This window comes from Entelurus aequoreus, linkage group LG22 (genome assembly GCF_033978785.1).
Source record: "Entelurus aequoreus isolate RoL-2023_Sb linkage group LG22, RoL_Eaeq_v1.1, whole genome shotgun sequence".
NCBI lineage: Eukaryota > Metazoa > Chordata > Actinopteri > Syngnathiformes > Syngnathidae > Entelurus > Entelurus aequoreus.
The window spans coordinates 6,309,095-6,334,512 of record NC_084752.1 but is presented as its reverse complement, the minus strand read 5'-3'; the positions used below and the strand labels follow the sequence as shown (position 1 = coordinate 6,334,512).

At 39.3% G+C, this 25,418-nt stretch overlaps 1 protein-coding gene across 1 annotated transcript in view; it reads left to right on the top strand.

The window, feature by feature from the left end:
• Positions 1-25,418, top strand: part of LOC133639872 (zinc finger protein 827-like) — a 233,438-nt gene that overhangs the window by 143,641 nt on the left and 64,379 nt on the right. Inside the window, exon 5 of the mRNA XM_062033537.1 lies at positions 3,748-4,020. Coding sequence (XP_061889521.1) covers positions 3,748-4,020 — 273 coding nt within the window. The remainder of the gene's footprint in view (positions 1-3,747; positions 4,021-25,418) is intronic.

Here is a 25,418-nt window from a genome sequence, read left to right as displayed (position 1 = left end):
GACGTGACAAAGAGATACAAAGACGAGTTGTTCTTTTTTTGGCGGCTATCGGAGGTTGCTCCGTGGCTAATTATTAATTATTCATCTAAGGCAGATTAGACGCGGCCCAGTTTCTCTTGAAGATGTGTGTAAAGCGGCATGTGACAGCCACACTCCGCCAACCAACCGAGCGAGGCTGCACCCTACAGAGATGCCAGATAAGGATGACACGGCTCTGATTCGTATCGCAACTTTTGCATCCGATGAGGATTTGCACAACAGCAAGGATTCTACATTTTTAAGGGGCAGCAAAAGTTGAGACTGAAGTCAACAAAAAAGCATGACAGAGAATTGTGGATTAGTTTAAAGATCGTTGGTGGTTTCCAAGAAAAGGCCAGGTAGTAGGTGGGGTGTTTGCTGATACTTGATGATAGCATATACTTTGCTAAGTTAGTTTGTAATCTTCCTATAAATGCAATGTTAATAGCAAAAGAAAAAAATAACAAAGATGTACACTACCGTTCAAAAGTTTGGGGTCACCCAAACAATTTTGTGGAATAGCCTTCATTTCTAAGAACAAGAATAGACTGTCGAGTTTCAGATGAAAGTTCTCTTTTTCTGGCCATTTTGAGCGTTTAATTGACCCCACAAATGTGATGCTCCAGAAACTCAATCTGCTCAGTTTTGTAGCTTCTGTAACGAGCTAAACTGTTTTCAGATGTGTGAACATGATTGCACAAGGGTTTTCTAATCATCAATTAGCCTTCTGAGCCAATGAGCAAACACATTGTACCATTAGAACACTGGAGTGATAGTTGCTGGAAATGGGCCTCTATACACCTATGTAGATATTGCACCAAAAAGCAGACATTTGCAGCTAAAATAGTCATTTACCACATTAGCAATGTATAGAGTGTATTTCTTTAAAGTTAAGACTAGTTTAAAGTTATCTTCATTGAAAAGTACAGTGCTTTTCCTTCAAAAATAAGGACATTTCAATGTGACCCCAAACTTTTGAACGGTAGTGTAATTAACTTTGCCTTTTGAGTACCACCGTTCTGTTGCCATCATTACGGTTTCTACTTCTAGGACTACCAACACTGACAACATGGTAGCCGTATACAGTACAGGCCAAAAGTTTGGACACACCTTCTCCTCATTCAATGTGTTTTCTTTATTTTCATGGCTATTTACATTGTAGATTGTCACATCAAAACTATGAATGAACACATGTGGAGTTATGTACTTAACAAAAAAAAGGTGAAATAACTGAAAACATGTTTTATATTCTAGTTTCTTCAAAATAGCCACCCTTTGCTTTGATGACTTTTTCGCACACTCTCTGCATTCTCTCCATGAGCTTTAATAAAGCACACCTGTGAAGTGAAAACCATATCAGGTGACTACCTCTTGAAGCTCATGGAGAGAATGCCAAGAGTGTGCGAAAAAGGAATCAGAGCAAAGGGTGGCTATTTTGAAGAAACTACAATATAAACCGTGTTTTCAGTTATTTCACCTTTTTTTGTTCAGTACATAACTCCACATGTGTTCATTCATAGTTTTGATGTGACAATCTACAATGTAAATAGTCATGAAAATACAGAAAACACATTGAATGAGAAGGTGTGTCCAAACTTTTGGCCTCTACTGTATCTATTTTGAAAAGCCAAAGAAAACCCGGTAAACTGACTTGAGACCCAACAGAGATTAATTGTCTGATCAATTTGTCCATTTTTGAATGGGTCCAGCACTCTCGTTCTAATTTCCCACTGATTCCGTTGGATGTTTTTTATTAAATTTTTGAATTCCTAAAAGGCCAAATCCATCAAATTTCTGTGTACTGCTGGAGAAGTAGGCAGGCCCAAGTTTTTTTTGTAATATTTGGAGAGAAGTTTCACTGGTTTACTCAGCGCTTTTGACTATCTGCCCTAGGGCGACAAGATTCATTGATTCCAAATCATAACTTAATGAAATTAATTGTAATGGAATTCATTATAATTATGGTAAATGAATGAACACGATGATTAGGGCTGGGTAATAAAACAATATCAGTATATATCGCGATAGACATGTAATCAATATCGAGAAAAAATAAATTCGCTCAGACATTTGATCGTAATCATTTCTTTTTCGTCGGAAGAAACCGGAAGTTGCAAAGCAAGGTTGGTTGCATGAACAAAGACCCACGCTCTCTGGTAACCAAGCAACGCAGGAAGTGATCAGTGATCAGTGGCAGTGATTAGCAGTCAACTTTGGTTTGCGCCATCTTGTTGACTCGCGTTGATTCTTGATCGAGAAGAGAAACTAATAACGAGTGCCGCAGAGGGTGAAGAACATGTTGTTAAAACAGGAAAGCGACCTCGACAGTATGGCAGTTTTTTGGATTTACTCAGACCTACGTGGTCTGTAAACTTATTTTACTTGACCTTTTTCTGTGTTGATTGAGCTGTGTTGAAGCAGCAAAAAAGGACATTATGTTAAATGAAGAGTTTCTGTCTCTGATAGTTGATATAATAATGTAAGTGCATCATTAAGCCTACATGAACTCCATGGTGTTCAGGGATGAATAGTCTCTCCTATTGCTATTGTACCATTTTTTCAGCTATAGTTACATGAATCATTAGTAATGCAGCAGCCTAGTTTTGAATGGCAGGGTCCCTGCTATCACATGTTGATACAAATATAACATTTATTATTTTGTTGTTTTCTTACTGTACCGAAAATGAACCGAACCGTGACCTAAACTGAGGTACGTACCGAACTGAAATTTTTGTTTACCGTTACACCCCTAGTATAATGTCATAAGAAAAAGCTGAATTGCTGACATAAATAACGAATAGGGATGTCCGATAATGGCTTTTTGCCGATATTCCGATATTGTCCAACTCTTTAATTACCGATACCGATATCAACCGATACCGATACTGATATATACAGTTGTGGAATTAACACATTATTATGCCTAATTTGGACAACCAGGTATGGTGAAGATAAGGTACTTTTTTTTTTTTAATTAATAAAATAAAATAAGATAAATAAATTAAAAACATTTTCTTGAATAAAAAAGAAAGTAAAACAATATAAAAACAGTTACATAGAAACTAGTAATTAATGAAAATGAGTAAAATTAACTGTTAAAGGTTAGTACTATTAGTGGAGCAGCAGCACGCACAATCATGTGTGCTTACGGACTGTATCCCTTGCAGACTGTATTGATATATATTGATATATAATGTAGGAACCAGAATATTAATAACAGAAAGAAACAACCCTTTTGTGTGAATGAGTGTAAATGGGGGAGGGAGGTTTTTTGGGTTGGTGCACTAATTGTAAGTGTATCTTGTGTTTTTTATGTTGATTTAATAATTTAAAAAAAAAACGATAACGATAATAAAAAAAACGATACCGATAATTTCCGATATTACATTTTAAAGCATTTATCGGCCGATAATATCAGCCGGCCGATATTATCGGACATCTCTAATAACGAATAAAGTCACCAAAATGTGTCTTTATTGTTATTTTATTTATTTTATCATTGTACTAGCCTATTTCAATACACGTAGTAATTTTTTGCCCAAAAATTGAGTATTCAGAGAAAAAACTTTTTTTCTTAAATTTTTTGGCCAAAACTGTGTAGCCCTAAACTGCCCTGAATACCTGCGGGTCTTTTTCCATGTCAACATTCTAGCAAGACCTTCCAGTTTTCCCCTTGTTCCCATCAGGCCTCTTATTCTACCTTTTCCTCTCTTTCATTTCCGACTATAGCGGCCAACCAGAGGGAAGCACTTAAGTCTCCGTTCCACTTTAAAGAAGAACCCAAAATGGAGGACGCTTTGAGTCCCAGACCGGCCTCCCAGTGTCATATCCAGTCCGGCTTCCTTGGGACCTTCTGCCAGGACGGGCTCGCCGGTGTCCCGGCAGCCTCTGAGCGCCCGAGGTCGCTCAAACCCAGCGACGGAAGTCCCTCGGCTAAGAAGAGCTTGCTGAGCCAGGACATCAATGTTAAAGTGGCTTCTGAGTTGCTGATGAAGCTTTCAGGTAAGATTAAATCTATCATCTATACCAGCGGTCCCCAACCTTTTTGTAGCTTGAAAATTTGTCCCACGGACCAGGGTTTATTTTATTTTATTTTATTTTTTATTTTTTTATTTTTATTTTTTTCATAAAGAAATACAATCATGTGTGCTTACGGACTGTATACCTGCAGACTGTATTGATCTATATTGACATACACATACACAATATGTGTATATATAGTGTTTTTATGTTGATTTAATTTAAAAAAAAAAACAAAATTTTTTTTTTTTTTTTTTTTTTTAATTTCTTGCGCGGCCCGGTACCAATCGGTCCGCGGACCGGTGGTTGGGGACCACTGATCTATACATGCCTTTTTTTCCCCAGTCGATTGATTGTATGTTACAGGAGAATGTTGCGATGAGACAAATCTCCCAGGTTATTTATATCAATAAATGGCTGTGCTCTGCAAGGTTAAACATATCAGTATTATTCTTTGACCTTTCATGATCCGTTTGTGTAATTCTGCTAATCAGAATGAACAAAACCTTGAGTGAACGGACAAAATGACAGTCACTTGTATGGAGAGAATTCTTATAGACGATTCCAGGTCGCAACATTGGTATATGCTTTGCTGTTTGGTGGTTTCATCAACCAATAGCAACTCCGACTTTAGCTGAGTGGCCTAGTGGTGAGAGTGTCCGCCCTGAGATCGGGAGGTTGTGAGTTCAAACCCCGGCCGAGTCATACCAAAGACTGCACAAAATGGGACCCATTGCCTACCTGTTTGGCACTCAGCATCAAGGGTTGGAATTGGGGGTTAAATCACCAAAAATGATTCCCGGGCGCTGCTGCTCACTGCTCCCCTCACCTCCCAGGGGGTGATCATGGGGATGGGTCAAATGCAGAGGACAAATTTCACCACACCTAGTGTGTGTGTGACAATCATTGGAACTTTAAGCAGGATGTCCACTTTTTAAAGGCTTGTACGGTTTTCTTTTGTGGTAGCACCAGGGTCTTCCCTACTGTGAAGAGGTAGTTCTTTTAAGCCTGTTTGAGATGGAGCTAGTAGATCCTACTTTACCTTTTATTGCTTTCTAATTCGTATAATACGGCAAGTACGAGGTGGCTTTCAAAGCAGCTAAATGTATTCATGTATTGCACCCATAAAGCCCTCTAAAAACATCCAAAACCCGCCAACAATACACCATTTATATGTCGTGAACTGAACATTAACCAAGTGCTGGCAATATTGTTGTTATAAAGCGCTAACGTTAAGGAACTATTTTTAGCCGTGATCAGAGCACTGACTACCTTATGCAACTATTGTGAGAGTCCAGTCCATAGTGGATCTAACATAATAGTGTGAGAGTCCAGTCCATAGTGGATCTAACATAATAGTGTGAGAGTCCAGTCCATAGTGGATCTAACATAATAGTGTGAGAGTCCAGTCCATAGTGGATCTAACATAATAGTGTGAGAGTCCAGTCCATAGTGGATCTAACATAATAGTGTGAGAGTCCAGTCCATAGTGGATCTAACATAATAGTGTGAGAGTCCAGTCCATAGTGGATCTAACATAATAGTGAGAGTCCAGTCCATAGTGGATCTAACATAATAGTGAGAGTCCAGTCCATAGTGGATCTAACATAATAGTGTGAGAGTCCAGTCCATAGTGGATCTAACATAATAGTGAGACTCCAGTCCATAGTGGATCTAACATAATAGTGTGAGAGTCCAGTCTATAGTGGATCTAACATAATAGTGAGAGTCCAGTCCATAGTGGATCTAACATAATAGTGAGAGTCCAGTCCATAGTGGATCTAACATAATAGTGAGAGTCCAGTCCATAGTGGATCTAACATAATAGTGAGAGTCCAGTCCATAGTGGATCTAACATAATAGTGAGAGTCCAGTCCATAGTGGATCTAACATAATAGTGAGAGTCCAGTCCATAGTGGATCTAACATAATAGTGAGAGTCCAGTCCATAGTGGATCTAACATAATAGTGAGAGTCCAGTCCATAGTGGGGCCAGCAGGAGATCATCTTGAGTGGAGACAGGTCAGCAGTGCAGAGACGTCCCCAACTGATGCACAGATGAGTGGTCCACCCTGGGTCCTGACTTTGGACAACTAGCGCTTCATCTGTTGTCACAGAATATGTGCCCCCCCCCCTTCACGAAGGAGAGAGGGGCAGAGCAGAAAAGAAACGGCAGATCAACTGGTCTAAAAGGGGGGTCTATTTGAAGGCTAGAGTATACAAATGAGTTTTAAGATGGGACTTAAATGTTTCTACTGAGTCTGTCATGAGACATCTGTGAAATTAGTGCTTGAAATTAGCAAAATACGTAAACATTATATGTTACCATTAATGTGCCTGTTACTACATTACATATCCAACATGTTTATAAAATGTTGTTGGAGGTTTTTAGAATCCCATAAGCTCCATTTTAGCTGACTTTTGCTAGCGTTTGTTTACGAGTTAGAATGCATAAAAAAAATGTTTTAAATTCGTGCTTCGGTCTTACATAAGTGTCAGAAAATGTTTTAGTCTTATCTTATTCTGACGCCGTTTTGAGATGTTAGATTTCCTGTGCTCTTAATTTGGCGATCTAGTCTGAGACGTCATTTCCTGTTTGTAGCGTTTCTGCTTAATATGGGCTCTTGGGTGATTGTGTAAACAGCATTGTGTGCGTTCCTGACTAAAATAGCACACACACACCTATACCACACACACCTCTCTGTGCCCTACTCTCTGACCGCAGTCCTTGTCCTTTATCAGAGCAGCATTCCGCATCCAGAGTAACCTACCCTATCACAATAAGGATCGTGAATGGTAGGAAAAATGTTAAAAAGCGCAGTTCCTCTTTGAAGCAAAATGCGAAGCTTTTGCAAGCAACGTGGACGTGAGGGACATTATCGGCGTCACCTATCAGTTGTCGCTGTCTAGTGGCCATAAAGCTATTAGTATTTACCTGTACGTACCATTCAACATTTGATGGATGTTTTTTTATGGTTCCGGCTCTGTAAAGGTCATTTTCTTTTATCATCATTGGAAAGCGATAAGCTCCATGGTGGCGAGCCCGCTTTTAATTTGCTCAGTAAGGAGAAAGAAACGTGCCAGTAAAATCTCCTCAAGAGACGGCGGCGGGCCTTGTTTCGAAGAAGCAAAGCGAGTACAAAGTGTGATTTCACACCTATGGTGGTGGCGGCGCGCTGGTGAGTGGGTGGCACGGCTGTTACCCACATGATGCCAGTCTGCCGGGGCGCCACCTAGGGCCCCCGTACGGCTCAATCTGGCCACCCTCTCCTTACTTACCTCCCTCCCCCTTGCCCCGCCCGCAACGCCAGTGCCCATCTGCTGGCACACGTTTAGCCGCTGGCGCCGGGGACTATTTAGCCCGGTATAATTAGCCCCCAGACACCGGCAGCCTGGTTTTGAACAGATGTGGGGGAGGTTTGCGAGAGCTGAGCGACTCAGACATGACCATCTAATGTTGGAGAAGAAAGAGAGGCGGGGGGGGGTGGGGGGTGAGAAGAAGTGACCTAGTTAAAAAAAAAAAAGGGATGATGCAACTCACGTTACCGCACGACGGGGCAGTGGCGGCGACGACTCGGCACGGTCGAGGACAAGCGAGCGGCGGGGATTTAATTAGGCCGTGTTTACAAGTTGACTAAGAAGGAGGAGAAGTAAGAGTCCTGGTCAAGATGTGATTTGCCTATTATGTATCTTTATTGCGTTATTGTGCTCTGCCGCTGACCTTTTACCAGGGGACAGAGGGAGGTGGTTGTGTTGGATGCCCTTGAACCTCCTGACTGTAATCACATGTGACTGTCAAGGCGCTGACCTTTCCCTGGCTCTTCTCCCTTACCCTCCTCACCGGCCTTCTGCCTCCCTTCCCTCCCACCCCCCCCACCCCGGGGTCACTCCAGGGTCCAGACTCTTGTCAAGGCTGTCACTCTTCACAATCCTCTCCCTTCTACCGCCCCCACTGTTGCCATGGCAATGGAAAGGCACCGCACTCTGAGGACAGTGCGAGCACGGGGGAGAGGGAGGCAGATGAACGGTTCGCCGTCTTTCTTTAACCCGGGTCAACCTTGAAGAGCCACCGTAGGCAAACGGAGGAGGAGGAGGAGGGAAAAAAAACAAAAAACAATCACCACGCTGCTCGGCAGAATATACAGACGATGGGATGGATGTTGAAAACAAATGAATATTGGAAGAATTGCAAAGGCATATGCAGTCAGTATACAGCTGGAAGATTAATGCTCGGGGTGTAACGGTACACAAAAATTTCGGTTCGGTGCGTACCTCGGTTTAGAGGTCACGGTTCGGTTCATTTTCGGTACAGTAAGAAAACAACAAAATATACATTTTGGGGTTATTTATTTACCAAATTTATAAACAATGGCATAACATACACTACCGTTCAAAAGTTTGGGGTCACCCAAACAATTTTGTGGAATAGCCTTCATTTCTAAGAACAAGAATAGACTGTAGAGTTTCAGATGAAAGTTCTCTTTTTCTGGCCATTTTGAGCGTTTAATTGACCCCACAAATGTGATGCTCCAGAAACTCAATCTGCTCATAGGAAGGTCAGTTTTGTAGCTTCTGTAACGAGCTAAACTGTTTTCAGATGTGTGAACATGATTGCACAAGGGTTTTCTAATCATCAATTAGCCTTCTGGAGCCAATGAGCAAACACATTGTACCATTAGAACTAGGGATGTCCGATAATATCAGCCTGCCGATATTATCGGACGATAAATGCGTTAAAATGTAATATCGGAAATTATCAGTATCGTTTTTTTTATTATCTGTATCGGTTTTTTTTTGTTTTTTTTTTATTAAATCAACATAAAAAACACAAGATACACTTACAATTAGTGCACCAACCCAAAAAACCTCCCTCCCCCCATTTCTTTCTGTTATTAATATTCTGGTTCCTACATTATATATCAATATATATCAATACAGTCTGCAAGGGATACAGTCCGTAAGCACACATGATTGTGCGTGCTGCTGGTCCACTAATAGTACTAACCTTTAACAGTTAATTTTACTCATTTTCATTCATTACTAGTTTCTATGTAACTGTTGTTATATTGTTGTAGTTTCTTTTTTATTCAAGAAAATGTTTTTAATTTAGTTATCTTATTTTATTATTTTTTTTAAAAAGTGCCTTATCTTCACCATACCTGGTTGTCCAAATTAGGCATAATAATGTGTTAATTCCACGACTGCATATATCGGTTGAAATCGGTATCGGTTGATATCGGTATGGGTAATTAAAGAGTTGGACAATATCGGATATCGGCAAAAAGCCATTATCGGACATCCCTAACGATGGGATGGATGTTGAAAACAAATGAATATTGGAAGAATTGCAAAGGCATATGCAGTCAGTATACAGCTGGAAGATGAATGCTAGGGGTGTAACGGTACACAAAAATTTCGGTTCGGTACGTACCTCGGTTTAGAGGTCATGGTTCGGTTCATTTTCGGTACAGTAAGAAAACAACAAAATATACATTTTGGGGTTATTTATTTACCAAATTTGTAAACAATGGCATAACATACACTACCGTTCAAAAGTTTGGGGTCACCCCAACAATTTTGTGGAATAGCCTTCATTTCTAAGAACAAGAATAGACTGTCGAGTTTCAGATGAAAGTTCTTTTTTTCTGGTATAGAGTGTATTTCTTTAAAGTTAAGACTAGTTTAAAGTTATCTTCATTGAAAAGTACAGTGCTTTTCCTTCAAAAATAAGGACATTTCAATTTGAACGGTAGTGTACATATATTACACAGGGTCCATTGCCAGGGTTAATGTGGTCAACATATATCAAATAAAAACTAAATAAGATAAGGCTCAGAATGGTTTCTTAACAAAACCTTTCTAAATATAAAGTGCTTTTTTTGATTGATTGATTGATTGAGACTTTTATTAGTAGATTGCACAGTACAGTACATATTCCGTACAATTGACCACTAAATGGTAACACCCCCCCCCCCCCCCCCCCCCCCCAGCCTGGCTAACTTGGCAGTAAGAGGATATATGGGCTCATTGGTCTTCCACCATAGAAGTGGGTCAAAGTCTAGTTTTTAATGCAATATGGTCTTAAATCTGCTGCTATAAAAACATTTGTTATTGCTTTAGCCCTGCCTGACTCGCCGAGGAGAGGCTGCTTGAATGCGGTGGTGACGCTTCAAATGGGTTAGCATGTTATGAAAGTAGCGTATGTGTGTGTGTGGCCCTTTAATATGTGACAGCATGTGAGGTGAGTGTGTGGGCGAGCGAGGTGAGGGGAGTGGCCACTGTTTTGTTGGATTGGCTGTGTGCAAGACCTCAATAAAGCCACGATTTGCAACTAATCGCCGGACTCATCATTTACCCTGGAGTCCGGAGTTGTGGAGACCCACTGCCGGGTAGAGTGAAGGGTGTTGCCCTCAAGAATACATCGGCCCTGGAGGAGTGTCTCCCCTGCGCTCCTCGACTACGGTCTGGGAGCCGGAAGCAGGACAGGTGCAACACAGGGCTAAAGCAATAACAAATGTTTTTATAGCAGCAGATTTAAGTCAATATTGCATTAAGAACTAGATTTTGACTCACTTCTATGGTGGAAGACCAATGAGCCCATATATCCTCTTACTGCCAAGTTAGCCAGGCTGGGGGGGAAGAAAAGTTAATCTGAGGCTGAGTTGACTTAAAACTGTTTAATGTTGCACTTTTTATATGTGGAAGAAAAGTTGTGTCATTTTATTTAATCTGAGCAACAACTTGAGGCAGTTTAATGTTGATTAACTTGGACCCCGACTTAAACAAGTTGAAAAACTTATTGGGGTGTTACCATTTAGTGGTCAATTGTACGGAATATGTACTGTACTGTGCAATCTACTAATAAAAGTTTCAATCAATCAATCAAAAAAAGCACTTTATATGTAGAAAGGTTGTTAAGAAACCATTCTGAGCCTTATCTTATTTAGTTTTTATTTTATATATGTTGACCACATTAACCCTGGCAATGGACTCTGTGTGTATATGTATGTTATGCCATTGTTTACACATTTGGTAAATAAATAACCAAAAAATTTATATTTTGTTGTTTTCTTACTGTACCGAAAATGAACCGAACCGTGACCTCTAAACCGAGAAACGTACCGAACTGAAATTTTTGTGTACCGTTACACCCCTAGTTTTACAGTAAGCAGGAGTACAGAAGTAACAGCATGCACATGTCACGTACGGACAAGGGCTGGACAATAGAGTTGTACGGTATACCGGTACTAGTATAGTATCGCGGTACTAAAGAATCAAAAACGGTACTATACTCTGTTTGAAAAGTACCGGATACCCCTTTTTTTTTTTTTTTTTTACAGGCTGGTTTTACGAGCAGAGGAGCATGTTCGGCAGCGCGCAATCACAGAGTAGTTACAAGCAGACACAGTGGGTGGACAGAAAAGGGAGAATGGATGCATTTTGGCCTAAAAAGTAAAGATAAAGGTGAAGTTAAAAATGTATTGTTTTTTTTTCTCATAAAGAAATACAATCATGTGTGCTTACGGACTGTATCCCTGCAGACTGTATTGATATATATTGATATATAATGTATATATTGTGTTTTTTATGTTGATTTAATTTTTTTTTTTTTAAATATACATACATATTTTTTTTTAAATTTCCAATCGGTCCACGGACCGGTACCGGGCCACGGCCCGGTGGTTGGGGACCACTGCTTTAAAGCATGGCTAGTGAGTTAGCGGCTAATGTCCATCCGCAATCGGCAGTGTTTTAGCTACCGGTCCGGTACTTCTAAATCACTAATCCAAATAAAATAATAAGCAAATAAAATAAGTTTCTTACAAGTAGCATTATCACTGGAGGACGAGGAATAGTTAAACATGCTTCACTACACACCGTAGGAGGATACAATAGCTCACCGGCATCACAATGTAAACAAACGCCATGGGTGGATCTACACCTGACATCCACTGATTACATTAATATTTTTTATCGTCACAAAATCTTTTTTCTTCTTTTTTTTAATTCATATTATATTCATAAACTCAGGAAATACGTCCCTGTACACATGAGGACTTTGAAGATGACCAATGTATGATCCGGGTAACTACTTGGTATCGGACCGATACCTAAATTTGTGGTATCATCCAAAACTAATGTAAAGTATCAAACAACAGAAGAATAAGTGATTATTACATTTTTTTAAAAAGACGAAAAACTGAGGACCATTTATTAGAGCTGCCACGCAAACTCCGAAAGAAATGTTTGAAAACCAAGACTACATTTCCCGCAATTGGGTGCATGTCTACTCTATATTTTACCTTTAGATGTATTCTCATTACCAACCTCTTTTTGACTGTTCACACTGCAGGCCAAAGTGGCCCAAATCGGATTAAAAAAACAAGAACAATTTGTTTACACTGCAAGTAAAATGTGATTATCAGACTCCGGTGTAAACGCACATGTGGCCCCAACTACATGAATACTGATCTGCGGTGTATTTTGTAGAGTTTTCTTCTCATCTCCAGGCTTAAAAAAAATGTTCTCTACTTATCTGAAGCTGCTGCACCTCCCATAAAGTCGTACGGTGCCTCTCAGTAAACGGCTGCTTGAGAGCAATAAAAAGCCAAAAGCTAAACAATAAATATCATTTTTAACCAACTTTCTAGAGCTGTGAAAGGCACCAAAGTAGGTGCACTGATACACTTTGGTGTTTCAAGGTAGTAAAAGCCACATTCCCACCACAGTTTGGATCAGAGAGTCAGCGAAGTAAATAGATTGACATCATTAGCGAGTGAAGGATTTCGGCAAACAAAGCACGACACAAACAGTAAAAATCATTCTCTCAGAAATAACAATTCTCTGCTGACCAATCGATGGATAGTTGTGTGCAGTGCACCCCTAATTGTTCACCCCTGAGCATTCAGTGGCTCGTGTGTCCCAAACCTCACATCACAACAAGTGAAATGCTTTATTATTATAATCAAATGACCGCAATCCTTACAGTTAGATTATAGAACATGCTATACGTTTACCAAACAATCTGTCACTCCTAATCGCTAAATCCCATGAAATCTTATACGTCTAGTCTCTTACGTGAATGAGATAAATAATATTATTTGATATTTTACGGTAGTGTGTTAATAATTTCACACATAAGTCGCTCCTGAGTATAAGTCGCACCCCCGGCCAAACTATGAAAAAAACTGCGACTTATAGTCTAAAAAATATGGTAGCTGCATTGAAAGCCACGAGAATGCAATAAAAAAAGAAAAACATGAGTTCTTTTTTACATAAAGATTGTGAATGACAGACAAAATCCCCCCCCCCCAAAAAAATGCTAACCCCCTTGAAACTTGATCAAATGTAAGTATATTTAGCATTTTTTGGGGGCTTTTTGTGTCTCAGAAACGTGTCTTTAGAAGGCATTGTGACGTAGTTACGTGTACGCACTAGGACTGCATATGTGTTCTAATCTCTAAATGACAATTATTTTATTTAACTTAACGAGCTGCGTCACAAACACGGACTCATGCTGCGCTGTCGTTGGCAAGACGGCCGCTTTCTCGCCCTCTCTGCCCCCCAGCGAGCCAGCACAAGTTGGCAGCTCCTCTGCCCCGAATCAACCCGCTGACGGCCGGCGCTACCAACGAATCTTCTATCGTTCATCCGCTAAGGGTAGTAATCACATGAATTAGGCAGTGATCACAGTAATTCATTGACTTTTCTTTTGACTTGTCTTTATTGCGTGAAGGAATGTACTGCCAAGTGAGCCAGCGTACCTCAATTTTGGCTTTTTTTCAGTCTTTCTTTTTATTTTATAATATGTACACTGCAAAGTCAGTGTTCAAAAGCAAGAAAAAAACAAACAAAAATGAGGGGTATTTTATTTGAACTAAGCAAAATTATCTGCCAATAGAACAAGAAAATTTGGCTTGTCAAGACTTTCCAAAACAAGTAAAATTAGCAAACCTCAATGAACCCAAAAATACCTTAAAATTAGGGATGTCCGATAATGGCTTTTTGCCGATATTGTCCAACTCTTTAATTACCGATACCGGTATCAACCGATACCGATATCAACCGATATATGCAGTCGTGGAATTAACACATTGTTATGCCTAATTTGGACAACCATGTATGGTGAAGATAAGGTACTTTTTTTAAAAAAAATAATAGAATAAGATAACTAAATTAAAAACATTTTCTTGAATAAAAAAGAAAGTAAAACAATATAACAACAGTTGCATAGAAACTAGTAATGAATGAAAATGAGTAAAATTAACTGTTAAAGGTTAGTACTATTAGTGGACCAGCAGCACGCACAATCATGTGTGCTTACGGACTGTATCCCTTGCAGACTGTATTGATATATATTGATATATAATGTAGGAACCAGAATATTGATAACAGAAAGAAATGGGGGGAGGGAGGTTTTTTGGGTTGGTGCACTAATTGTAAGTGTATCTTGTGTTTTTTATGTTGATTTAATAAAAAATAATTTAAAAAACGATACAGATAATAAAAAAACCGATACCAATAATTTCCGATATTACATTTTAACGCATTTATCGGCCGATAATATCGGCAGGCCGATATTATCGGACATCCCTACTTAAAATAAGTATATTCTCACTAATAACAAGTGCACTTTTCTTGGTAGATATGTTGAAAAATATTCTTAAATGAAGTAAATGCTAGTGCCATTATCTTGACATCATGATATGCGCTCGGCATCATGATTTTTTTTTTCATGCTTGAAGTAAGAAATGATTACTTTAAAAAAGTAGTTTTATACTTGTGAGTGTTGATGACACAGCTTTGCAACAGTTGATATTCTAGTTTCAAGCATGTTTTACTCAATATAGCTCATCAAATCTCAGCAACAAGCTGTAATATCTTACTGACATCATTTAGGACCAAAACACTTAAAACAAGTAAAACATTCTAACATAAAATCTGCTTAGTGAGAAGAATTATCTTATCAGACAGAAAATAAGCAAATATCACCCTTATTTGAGATATTTAATCTTACTTAGATTTCAGTTTTTGCAGTGTATTTATTCATTTTCTAGGGATATCATAATACAGTTACTGAGAAACAGACACTCTCATCCCCCACAAAAAAATATAATAAAATACATTTGAAAAAATAAACCCTAAATTAAAGTGTTTAATTGGGTTTAAAATGTAGCTATGTAACTAATCATACAGCTCCAGGTCAAGTCAAATTATTTTGGTGTACCCCTCAGATTATATTACATTTTCTCTAGATCTAAGAAAAACATGAGGTCATGAGGAGCAGACTGTGATTTCCACTCCAACAAAATCCTTCTACGGGCTAGTAATGATGCAAAGGCCATACGATCCCTAAAAGTCTGCTTAATTTTTTTTTATACTTGGGTGGAATTCCAAAAATGTTCAGTATTTCTATTAAGAGCGTCTCCTGAATAACTCCTTCCGGGACCTCCAATGAATAACAGCAGAAAGACCATCAGAAGTGTATTTCAATGACAATGATGATCAGAATAATAATGATAATAATAAACTGTGGAATTTATTTAAAAAAAATCACAATAAACATCATTTTTGCATGAATAAATAGTCAGAGAGAATCTCAATTCGCAACACGAAAAAAGTGATTTAATTTTTTGGGCAGAATTACAGGCAACTAGGGGTGTAACGGTACGTGTATTTGTATTGAACCGTTTCGGTACGGGGGTTCCGGTTCAATCCGGAGGTGTACCGAACGAGTTTCCACACGGACATATTAAGTAGCGTAACGCACGTTGTGTAAACAATGCACACCGAGGCACAACACACGGCATGCTAGCAGCTAACGGGCTAGGATAGACTGACCATACGTCCTCTTTTCACCGGACATGTCCTCTTTTGCGGAGCTGTCAGGGCGGAGTTTCTTAAATGCCTCAAATGTCCAGCATTTTGAGTTAGGGTTGCGTGTATTTTCAATGTACGTTCAGGGTTAAGAAGGGGTTAAAAACAAAACAAATTGTGCGCGCAGCAGCATTGGTGAGGGAGGGGCAGAGACAGAGAGAGAGAGAGAGTTATGATAAACGCGCATGCGTCGCCAGGCTCTGCTTTTTATCCATAGATTTATCACATTTAATTTTTTATTATCTATAGCAGGGGTGTCAAAAGTGTGCCCCGGAGGCCATTTGCGGCCCACAGCTAATGTTTTAAAGGCCCACGGCACATTCTAAAAATACTATTAAAATAAACAAAAACATAACAAAAGTGAAATAAAAAAGCTTAAAGGTTAAATGTCATTTACAAAAAGTTGCAATGTTGACTAATAAAACAAAGCTGTTTTTTTTTCTTTCAATCTGTCATTGCTCCAAACATAATATTGAATCAAAATCAATGTTATTATGAATTATTGACCTATCCAAGGTTCCCATTACTTCACATCAAATATTCCACTAAGAAAAATATTTTTGGTGGAAGATTTTGCAAATTTGGTAAAAAAATATCCCAAAAATTTATATTTTGTTGTTTTCTTACTGTACCGAAAATGAACCGAACCGTGACCTCTAAACCGAGGTACGTACCGAACCGAAATTTTTGTGTACCGTTACACCTCTACAGGCAACAGACGGAAAAGTTGCCCTAGCTGCTATTACTACAACTCTTAACATTTGTTGACAAATGAAAATGTTGTCCACTTTCTCATTAACTCCAAATGGTTAATGAAAATGTAAAACATTGTCATACGTAATGACTTTTCACAATTCAGAGATAACAGCGTCTCTCTAATTACGACCGGCCTCCTGTTTACCTATTCAGTCTACCCCAGGGCAGCTGTGGCTACAAATGTAGCTCACTACCATCAATGTGTGAATGTGGAGTAAACGAATGATGGATTCTCACTTCTTTGTGAAGCGCTCTGAGTGTGCAGAAAAGTGCGACATAAATGTAATCCATTATTACTATTTGCCGTTTAGTTTCGCCTCGTCAAGTCATGCAAAACTGAACACTTGGCATTTACTATTTTGATATTTTTCCTCACATGAAATAAATTCAGCATAGGGCTGGGCAATAAATAATATCAGTATATCTATTGCGACAGAATCGTACTCAATGTCAATGAAAATTGCATTCAATAAAACGTTCGATTACCGTATTTTTCGGGACTATAAGTCGCAGTTTTTTCATAGTTTGGCCGGGGTCGCGACTTATACTCAGGAGCGACTTATGTGTGAAATTATTAACACATTAGCGTAAAATATGAAATAATATTATTTAGCTCATTCACGTAAGAGACTAGATGTATAAGATTTCATGGAATTTAGCGATTAGGAGTGACAGATTGTTTGGTAAACGTATAGCATGTTCTATATGTTATAGTTATTTGAATGACTCTTACCATAATATGTTACGTTAACATACCAGGCACCTTCTCAGTTGGTTATTTATGCCTCATATAACGTACACTTATTCAGCCTGTTGTTCACTATTCTTTATTTATTTTAAATTGCCTTTCAAATGTTTATCATGGTGTTGGCTTTTATCAAATACATTTCCCCCAAAAATGCGACTTATACTCCAGTGTAGGGCTGCAACTAACGATTAATTTGATAATCGATCAATCTGTCGATTATTACTTCGATTAATCGATTAATAATCGGATAAAAGAGACAAACTACATTTCTATCCTATCCAGTATTTCATTGAAAAAAAACAGCATACTGGCACCATACTAATTTTGATTATTGTTTCTCAGCTGTTTGTAAATGTTGCAGTTTATAAATGAAGGTTTATTAAAATAAAAAAAATTAAAAAAATTTAATTTAAAAAAATAATAATAAACTCTGCGCATGCGCATAGCATAGATCCAACGAATCGATGACTAAATTAATCGGCAACTATTTTAATAATCGATATTAATCCATTTAATCGATTAGTTGTTGCAGCCCTACTCCAGTGTGACTTATATATGTTTTTTTCCTTCTTTGTTATGCATTTTCGGCCGGTGCGACTTATACTCCGGAGCGACTTATACTCCGAAAAATACGGTATTTCTTTTTCATCGAAACCGGAGATTGCTAAGCAAGGACGGTTGCGTGAATAAAGGCTCTCGGGAATAGCCAATCAGGGACCGGTATTAACTTGCTCCATCTTGTTGTCTGTTGCGGGGAGTGAGAAGAGAAAGTAAAAATGAGTGCTGCACAGAATATGAAGAAAGAAACCGGAAAAGTCAGCTCGACAGTATTGCAGTTTTTTGTATTTTTTCAAACGGACCGTAGTCAGACCAATGTGGTTTCTAAATGTATGCAAGGTGCTCATCTCCACCAAGACCTGTAATACCACACTACCTTCGCCGCGCTCACCTTTTAGAGCACAGCTGTAACTTCCTGGTACTAAACCTGCAGATAGTGGTTATTTTCAGGTTTTTCCAACTTTACATTTTCACACTTGCGCTATTTTTGTTACACTTTACCAATGATTTATTTTCCACCTTCATTTTAAGAGGTCATCTTTAAGTGTTAAATGAGATTTTAGAATTGTGTTTATTTTGTTTGATTGAATGGTTGTGGGCAGCACGTTGGCACAGGGGTTAGTGCGTGTGCCTCACAATACGAAGGTCCTGGGCTCGATCCTGGGCTCGGGATCTTTCTGTGTGGAGTTTGCATGTTCTCCCCGTGACTGCGTGGGTTCCCTCCGGGTACTCCGGCTTCCTCCCACCTCCAAAGACATGCACCCGGGGATAGGTTGATTGGCAACACTAAATGGTCCCTAGTGTGTGAATGGGAGTGGGAATGTTGTCTATCTGTGTTGGCCCTGTGATGAGGTGGCGACTTGTCCAGGGTGTACCCCGCCCTTCCGCCCGAATGCAGCTGAGATAGGCTCCAGCACCCCCCGCGACCCCAAAAGGGACAAGCGGTAGAAAATGGATGGATGGATGGATATCTGCCACACGTGGAAGGCTGGTCGGTGAAAAAAATGCCTACATTAAACCGGTCCCTGGTGCAAAAAAGATTGGGGACCCCTGCCATAAGGGACAAGCGGTAGAAAATGGGTGGATGGATGAATGGTTGTTGACATTTCCCTTCCTTTCTGCCTTGGCAGCTAAGGGGATTATAATCAGAATGTTACATTGTGTGGTGTTCGGGTCTGTGGGACCCGTTTTCATGTTTTTATTAAAAGAAAAATGATACAATTAATTAATTTTTCAAACTGAGACTCACTACCTTTGGCTCATTTTCTGTGAAGAACATATATCAGAATACATATTTAATGACCACACACTATACACCCCCCCCCCTAACACATTTCTATTACATATAAGATGTCCAGGTCCACTGGACCGGGGGCTAATAGAAGTGTGGAAATTGATGTTCTGTGTACCACACACACACACACACACAGCAGGCCTAAACAGGAGGAGGACAGAGTGTAGGTACACAGAACATCAGAGGGTCGAAATGTGCGAGAAAATGAGAGCAGACAGTGTTGACAAACAATGTTGCAACCTTGTGTGGGAAGCGCAGGTGCAGAAACACAAAAGAAGAATCTCTGTGGGATGCAGAAACTGGCAGAGAAATTTTCCGTGCAACGTTCATATTGTTGTTACTCAGCCAGCGCTTGTGGGTCTGATGGACCCGTTGCATTTGGTGGCTTTTAATGCCTCACAATCAAACACTTTTATGTTCAAAATAATGAACCTTATCCCAATAAACATCTGTTGAGTATTTTAACATAAAAGTGTTGGATTGTGAGGCATTAAAAGCCACAAAATGCAACGGGTCCATCAGACCCACAAACGCTGGCTGAGTAGTAACAATATGAACATTACATAAGGGTTGAATAAAAATATTTACATTTGATTTATTTTGTCCCTATATTCTATAGGTGATAAAAAAAATATCCATAATTGTGGATATCGACTGATATGCAAATGATCAAATCAACTTTATTTATAAAGCACATTTAAAATTGACCACAGGGGTAGCCAAAGTGATGTACAATGGGCAGGTTAAAAGATAATACGAGTACCGAGCAAACACAACACAAACAGAACACGATAAAAAAACAACATAAAAACAGGTTCACAGCAGGTGTATTCTGGGGCGCCATTTTCAGGATGGATATCACTCAGTGTTAAAAGCCATGGAATAAAAGTATGTTTTTAAGAGAGATTTAAAAACAGGAAGAGATGAGGCTTGTTTAACACTCAGAGGTAGGTCGTTTCAAAGATTGGGAGCAGCAGCGGCGAAAGCTCTGTCACCTCTAAGCTTCAGCCTTGTGTCAGGGGCCGTCAGTAGCAGCTGATCGGCTGATCTTAGGGATCGGGTGGGGCAGGAAATGCTGAAGGAGGTCGGAGAGATATGTTGGCGCGAGGTTGTTTAGACATTTAAAAACAAATAAAACGTGATACTGTTTTTAGCCTTCTTGTGGAGCCCTAATTGTGGATGTACTGTATCTAACACGCAAGAATGTCATCTTTAGGACATGTAAATTGAAAGCGATGGTAACCTCGCCGTCGCCGCTTGCTGACCGCCCCGTGCCTTTCTCTCTGTCATTGCCTTGGAATTGAATCCACCGTAATAAAAAAAAAAAATAGCATTTTTCCCCCTCGTTTGTTTGTTCTGAGCTGCCAGCCGTGCAAATGACTGTCACTTCCTCCTTGACCTTATTTGACGGCGCCTTAGCGCTCCGTCACGAGCTGCGGCGAGCACTTTATGTTTATGGCCACTTTACAAAAGGTTGGGGCGTCTTTATGAGTTGTTGATGAAGCGTGCGGCGGGCGGACGGTGCCGGCGGTAACGAGCCGGTTTCCGGCGGCGGCGGCGGTAGTTCTATCGGCGGCAGCTGTGTGAGAATCCTGCGGGCTCCCACATGACATACCGTCTCCTGCACTGCAGCCTTTGAAGCGTGTGAACTCTTCACCCCTGTCTGAGCAGGTCGGCGAGAGAGCAGCGGAGTGGAGGAAGAAGATGGGTGGGGGGATGTATGGATAGAGGGATGCGGAATAACAGCGCGAGGACAGGGGTAAGACTTGGACATAGGAAGAAGAGGAGGGGGGTGTTGTCACTTCGGATGGAGAGGGGTGTTGTCACTTCGGATGGAGGGGGGTGTTGTCACTTTGGATCGAGCCATTCCATCTCCTTTCAGTCCTTCCACAGCTCTTCCCCTCTCATCCTGCTCTCTTCATTCCTCTGCCTTACCCCCAGGTGGCCTTTTTCTGCCACCGTTTGACAATGTTTTCACCCTTGCCGCTTTATCTTCCTCTGCCTCTGCCACGTCCAGGTCTTCAGACGTGGCACTTGGCAAGCACGGAGTTATTAATGGCTTTATTTATCCCAGTGCCAGCCGAGTTCGCTGGGATGGTCGTCAAAAGGCGACACAGGAAGTCAGAGTTTATCGCCAAAAACCTCGGGCAGTTTGTAACTTACTGGTGGACTTTTACAAGAAATGGAATATACGGTGCGTTCATAGCGCTTTCTTTTAGGTTTCATCAAATGTGCAATCTGCCAGTCTGTTGCTGCAATTAAAAAAACCCGCAATATTCAGTTTAGTTCAGTTTATTTCAGTGGTTCTTAACCTTGTTGGAGGTACCGAACCCCACCAGTTTCATATGCGCGTTCACCGAACCCTTCTTTAGTGAAAAATAAAATGTTGTTTTTTTTCAAATTCAAGACAAAGTTATATGTTTTTGGTAACACTTTAGTATGGGGGAACATATTCTAAGTAACAAAGACTTAATTTAGAGTTTTTTGGACACTAGGGGAACATATTCTAAGAAACAAAGACTTAATTTAGAGTTAATTGGTTAGGATTCGGGCCAGGGTTAGAGGGTTAGGGTTATAATAAGGCCGTGCCGAATAAGGCATTAATATGTACTTAATAATGACTAGTTAAGAGCCAATATGTTACTAATTTGCATGTTAATAAGCAACTAATTAATGGTGAATATGTTCCCCATTGTTATATGTTTTTGGTAACACTTTAGTATGGGGAACATATTCTAAGTAACAAAGACTTGATTTGATTCTGATTTTTATTAAGGATCCCCATTAGCTGGTTGCCTCAACAACCCACTAGTCTTCCTGGGGTCCACAATTCAATACAATTACAAGTAAAAGCATATAATTATAACTAAACAATACAGAAAAAAATAAAAGCATCAATAAAAAACAAGCAAACAATTTACAGTCACAGAATAATAATAACCATATAAATATAACTACACAATATAAAACCAAACAAATCATCAACGAGCAAACTAATTTAAAAACTCAGATAAAATATTACTCTCTTTTTAAAAACCTGTTTACTTTCAATGCTGGTGAGAATTCGAGGCAGGTTATTCCAGAGCGATAAAGATCTATAAATAAAAGATTTCCGCAAAGCATTCTTCCTGGGACAAGGGAGTACAAAATGCCCCTCACTGGATGCCCTGGTATTGTGATTATGTATAGTGCTACTGTGAACTATTTGGGCCATGAGAAAAACAGGAGTTTTACTACCGGTTACTGATTTGAACAATATAAGAGTATTAGCCAACAACCTGTTCTGCACTGTTAGCTTAATTACTTAATTTAGAGTTATTTGGTTAGGGTTAGGGTTATAATAAAAACATGCAGAATAAGGCATTAATAAGTACTTAATAATGACTAGTTAAGAGCCAATATGTTACTAATTTGCATGTTAATAAGCAACTAATTAATGGTGAATATGTTCCCCATACTAAAGTGTTACCATGTTATTTTTACTGGTGCACAAAATGAACCGTGCATGAACATCACCTTGTTCAAAGAACAAAACCAACACACTGCATAAACTCACAACAAATTACACACCTGCAAATCAGTCTGACTTCTGCTGTTGCCGTATCCATAATACGCCGATAGGGAGAAGTTTTTATTTAAACTATGAGTCGGGTGTGTCTTGACCTCCGCCGAACCCCTAAGGCCGACTCACCGAACCCCTAGGGTTCCATCGAACCCAGGTTAAGAACCACTGGTTTATTTGGAACATGCATACGACATGAGCTGAGCTTATTTAATCCTACCCCTTTTCATACCATAGCAATTTTATCCCATTTCCCTTTCCTCTGTAACAGAACAGTGAACAAATAAAGAATATATCTTAGTAAGTAAACAAATATTAAATACATAAATAATCTTTATCTCAGCAAAAAAAAAGGGTTCAAGATGTTCCTCATAATTCTTGTTCTCTGTACTTTGTGAACACTTGTAGTTTGAACAGTCTCTTAAGATGAATCATATTGATGCTTTGTTTGACTTCTTTGCCTAATCCACTCCATCATTTAATTCCACATACGGATATTCTAAAGGTTTTAAGTGTTGTACGAGCATACAAATGTTTTAAATGACATTTTCCTCTAAGGTTATATTGTTGTACGTTCCTTTTTTTGAATGTTCTCTATATCCTACATTATGTATTATTCTAATTAGTGAATGAAGTGTACTTTTGTAGTTGTTTCCTCATATTACATTACTGCTTTGCACACTCTTGGCATTCTCTCCATGAGCTTCAAGCACACCTGTGAAGTGAAAACCATTTCAGGTGACTACCTCTTGAAGCTCATGGAGAGAATGCCAAGAGTGTGCAAAGCAGTAATCAGAGCAAAGGGTGGCTATTTTGAAGAAACTAGAATATAAAACATGTTTTCAGTTATTTCACCTTTTTTTGTTAAGTACATAACTCCACATGTGTTCATTCATAGTTTTGATGTGACAATCTACAATGTAAATAGTCATAAAAATAAAGAAAACGTATTGAATGAGAAGGTGTGTCCAAACTACTGTACATCGTTTTATCAAATGCATTTTTTATTGATATCGATTACATGTCTATTGTGATATATATTTACAGAACAACCTTCAAACTTTTTTGAGCCAAGGCACATTTTTTGCGTTGAAAAAATCCAGAGGCACACCACCAGCAGAAATCATCTTATTTTAGTGGCTTTTTCTCTTTTTTTTGGTATTTTCCTATAGCAGTTTCATGTCTTCCTTTGAGCGATATTTCCCGCATCTACTTTGTTTTAGCAATCAAGAATATTTCAGTTGTTTTTATCCTTCTTTGTGTGAACATTGTTGATTGTCATGTCATGTTTGCATGTACATTGTGGACGCCGTCTTTGCTCCACAGTAAGTCTTTGCTGTCGTCCAGCATTCTGTTTTTGTTTACTTACTAGCCAGTTCAGTCTTAGTTTCGTTCCGCATAGCCTTCCCTAAGCTTCAATGCCTTTTCTTAGGGGCACTCACCTTTTGTTTATTTTTGGTTTAAGCATTAGACACCTTTTTACCTGCACACTGCCTCCCGCTGTTTCCGACATCTACAAAGCAATTAGCTACCTGCTGCCACCTACTGATATGGAAGAGTATTACACGGTTACTCTGCCGAGCTGTAGACAGCACCGACACTCAACAACAACACATCATTTGCAGACTATAACTACTGGTTTGCAAAAAATATATTTTTAACCCAAATAGGTGAAATGAGATCATCTCCCACGGCACACCAGACTGTATCTCACGGCACACCAGTGTTGAAAAACACTGCACTAGCATAGTCAAGTGACACTCATTTTAACATAAACATCACGCTAGGTTAGCTTGTTTTCAAAACATTTGTATATCGTATACTTTTTTAAGATGTGCAGCGGACATTTTGAACACATTTGTTGTTCATAGAAAGTCTTGAAGGACACATGTTACTGTTCATCGGGAAGTTACTGTTGCATAACTTTAATAGCAAATGTGTGCAAAGTACAGTAGAACTATTTGCTTTATATGCCTGAAAAAAAAATGTAATCAAGCATGATTTTCCCTCATATTGGAACATTCATCGACTTATTCACAGGAGAGGAAAGTGGTTTAAGTGGTTTCAACATCAAGGACGCCACGAATGTGCCCGATCGTCTTCACTTGAATAATTTGCCTCATCTCTTTACTTTTTCTCGCGGTAAAAGAATGTCGCAAATTTTGTGATCCGACGGGAGCACTTTGCAATTTTTAAAGACTTCCGGCTCGGAGGTCCGTAGCACGCAGCTGCGGTCTCCGTTTCAGTTTGAAACACTCGGAAGACTCGCAATAATTTACGACGCGCTTGCTACAAAGGGATGCTTTACACCTTTTTTAACAGCTGCTCGTTATAAAAGCACTTGTTTCCAAACTTTCACAGGCCTTGGCACAGGTTGTTTTTTTTGCTGAGGTATGCATTCTACTCCCACTTGTAGACTGGGTTAAAAAACACGGAACTATACATGAACACTGCAAAAAGTCAGTGTTCAAAAACAAAGGAAAAAAATACAAAAATGAGTGGTATTTTACTAGAACTAAGCAAAATTATCTGCCAATAGAACAAGAAAATTTGGCTTGTCAAGACTTTTCAAAACAAGTAAAATTA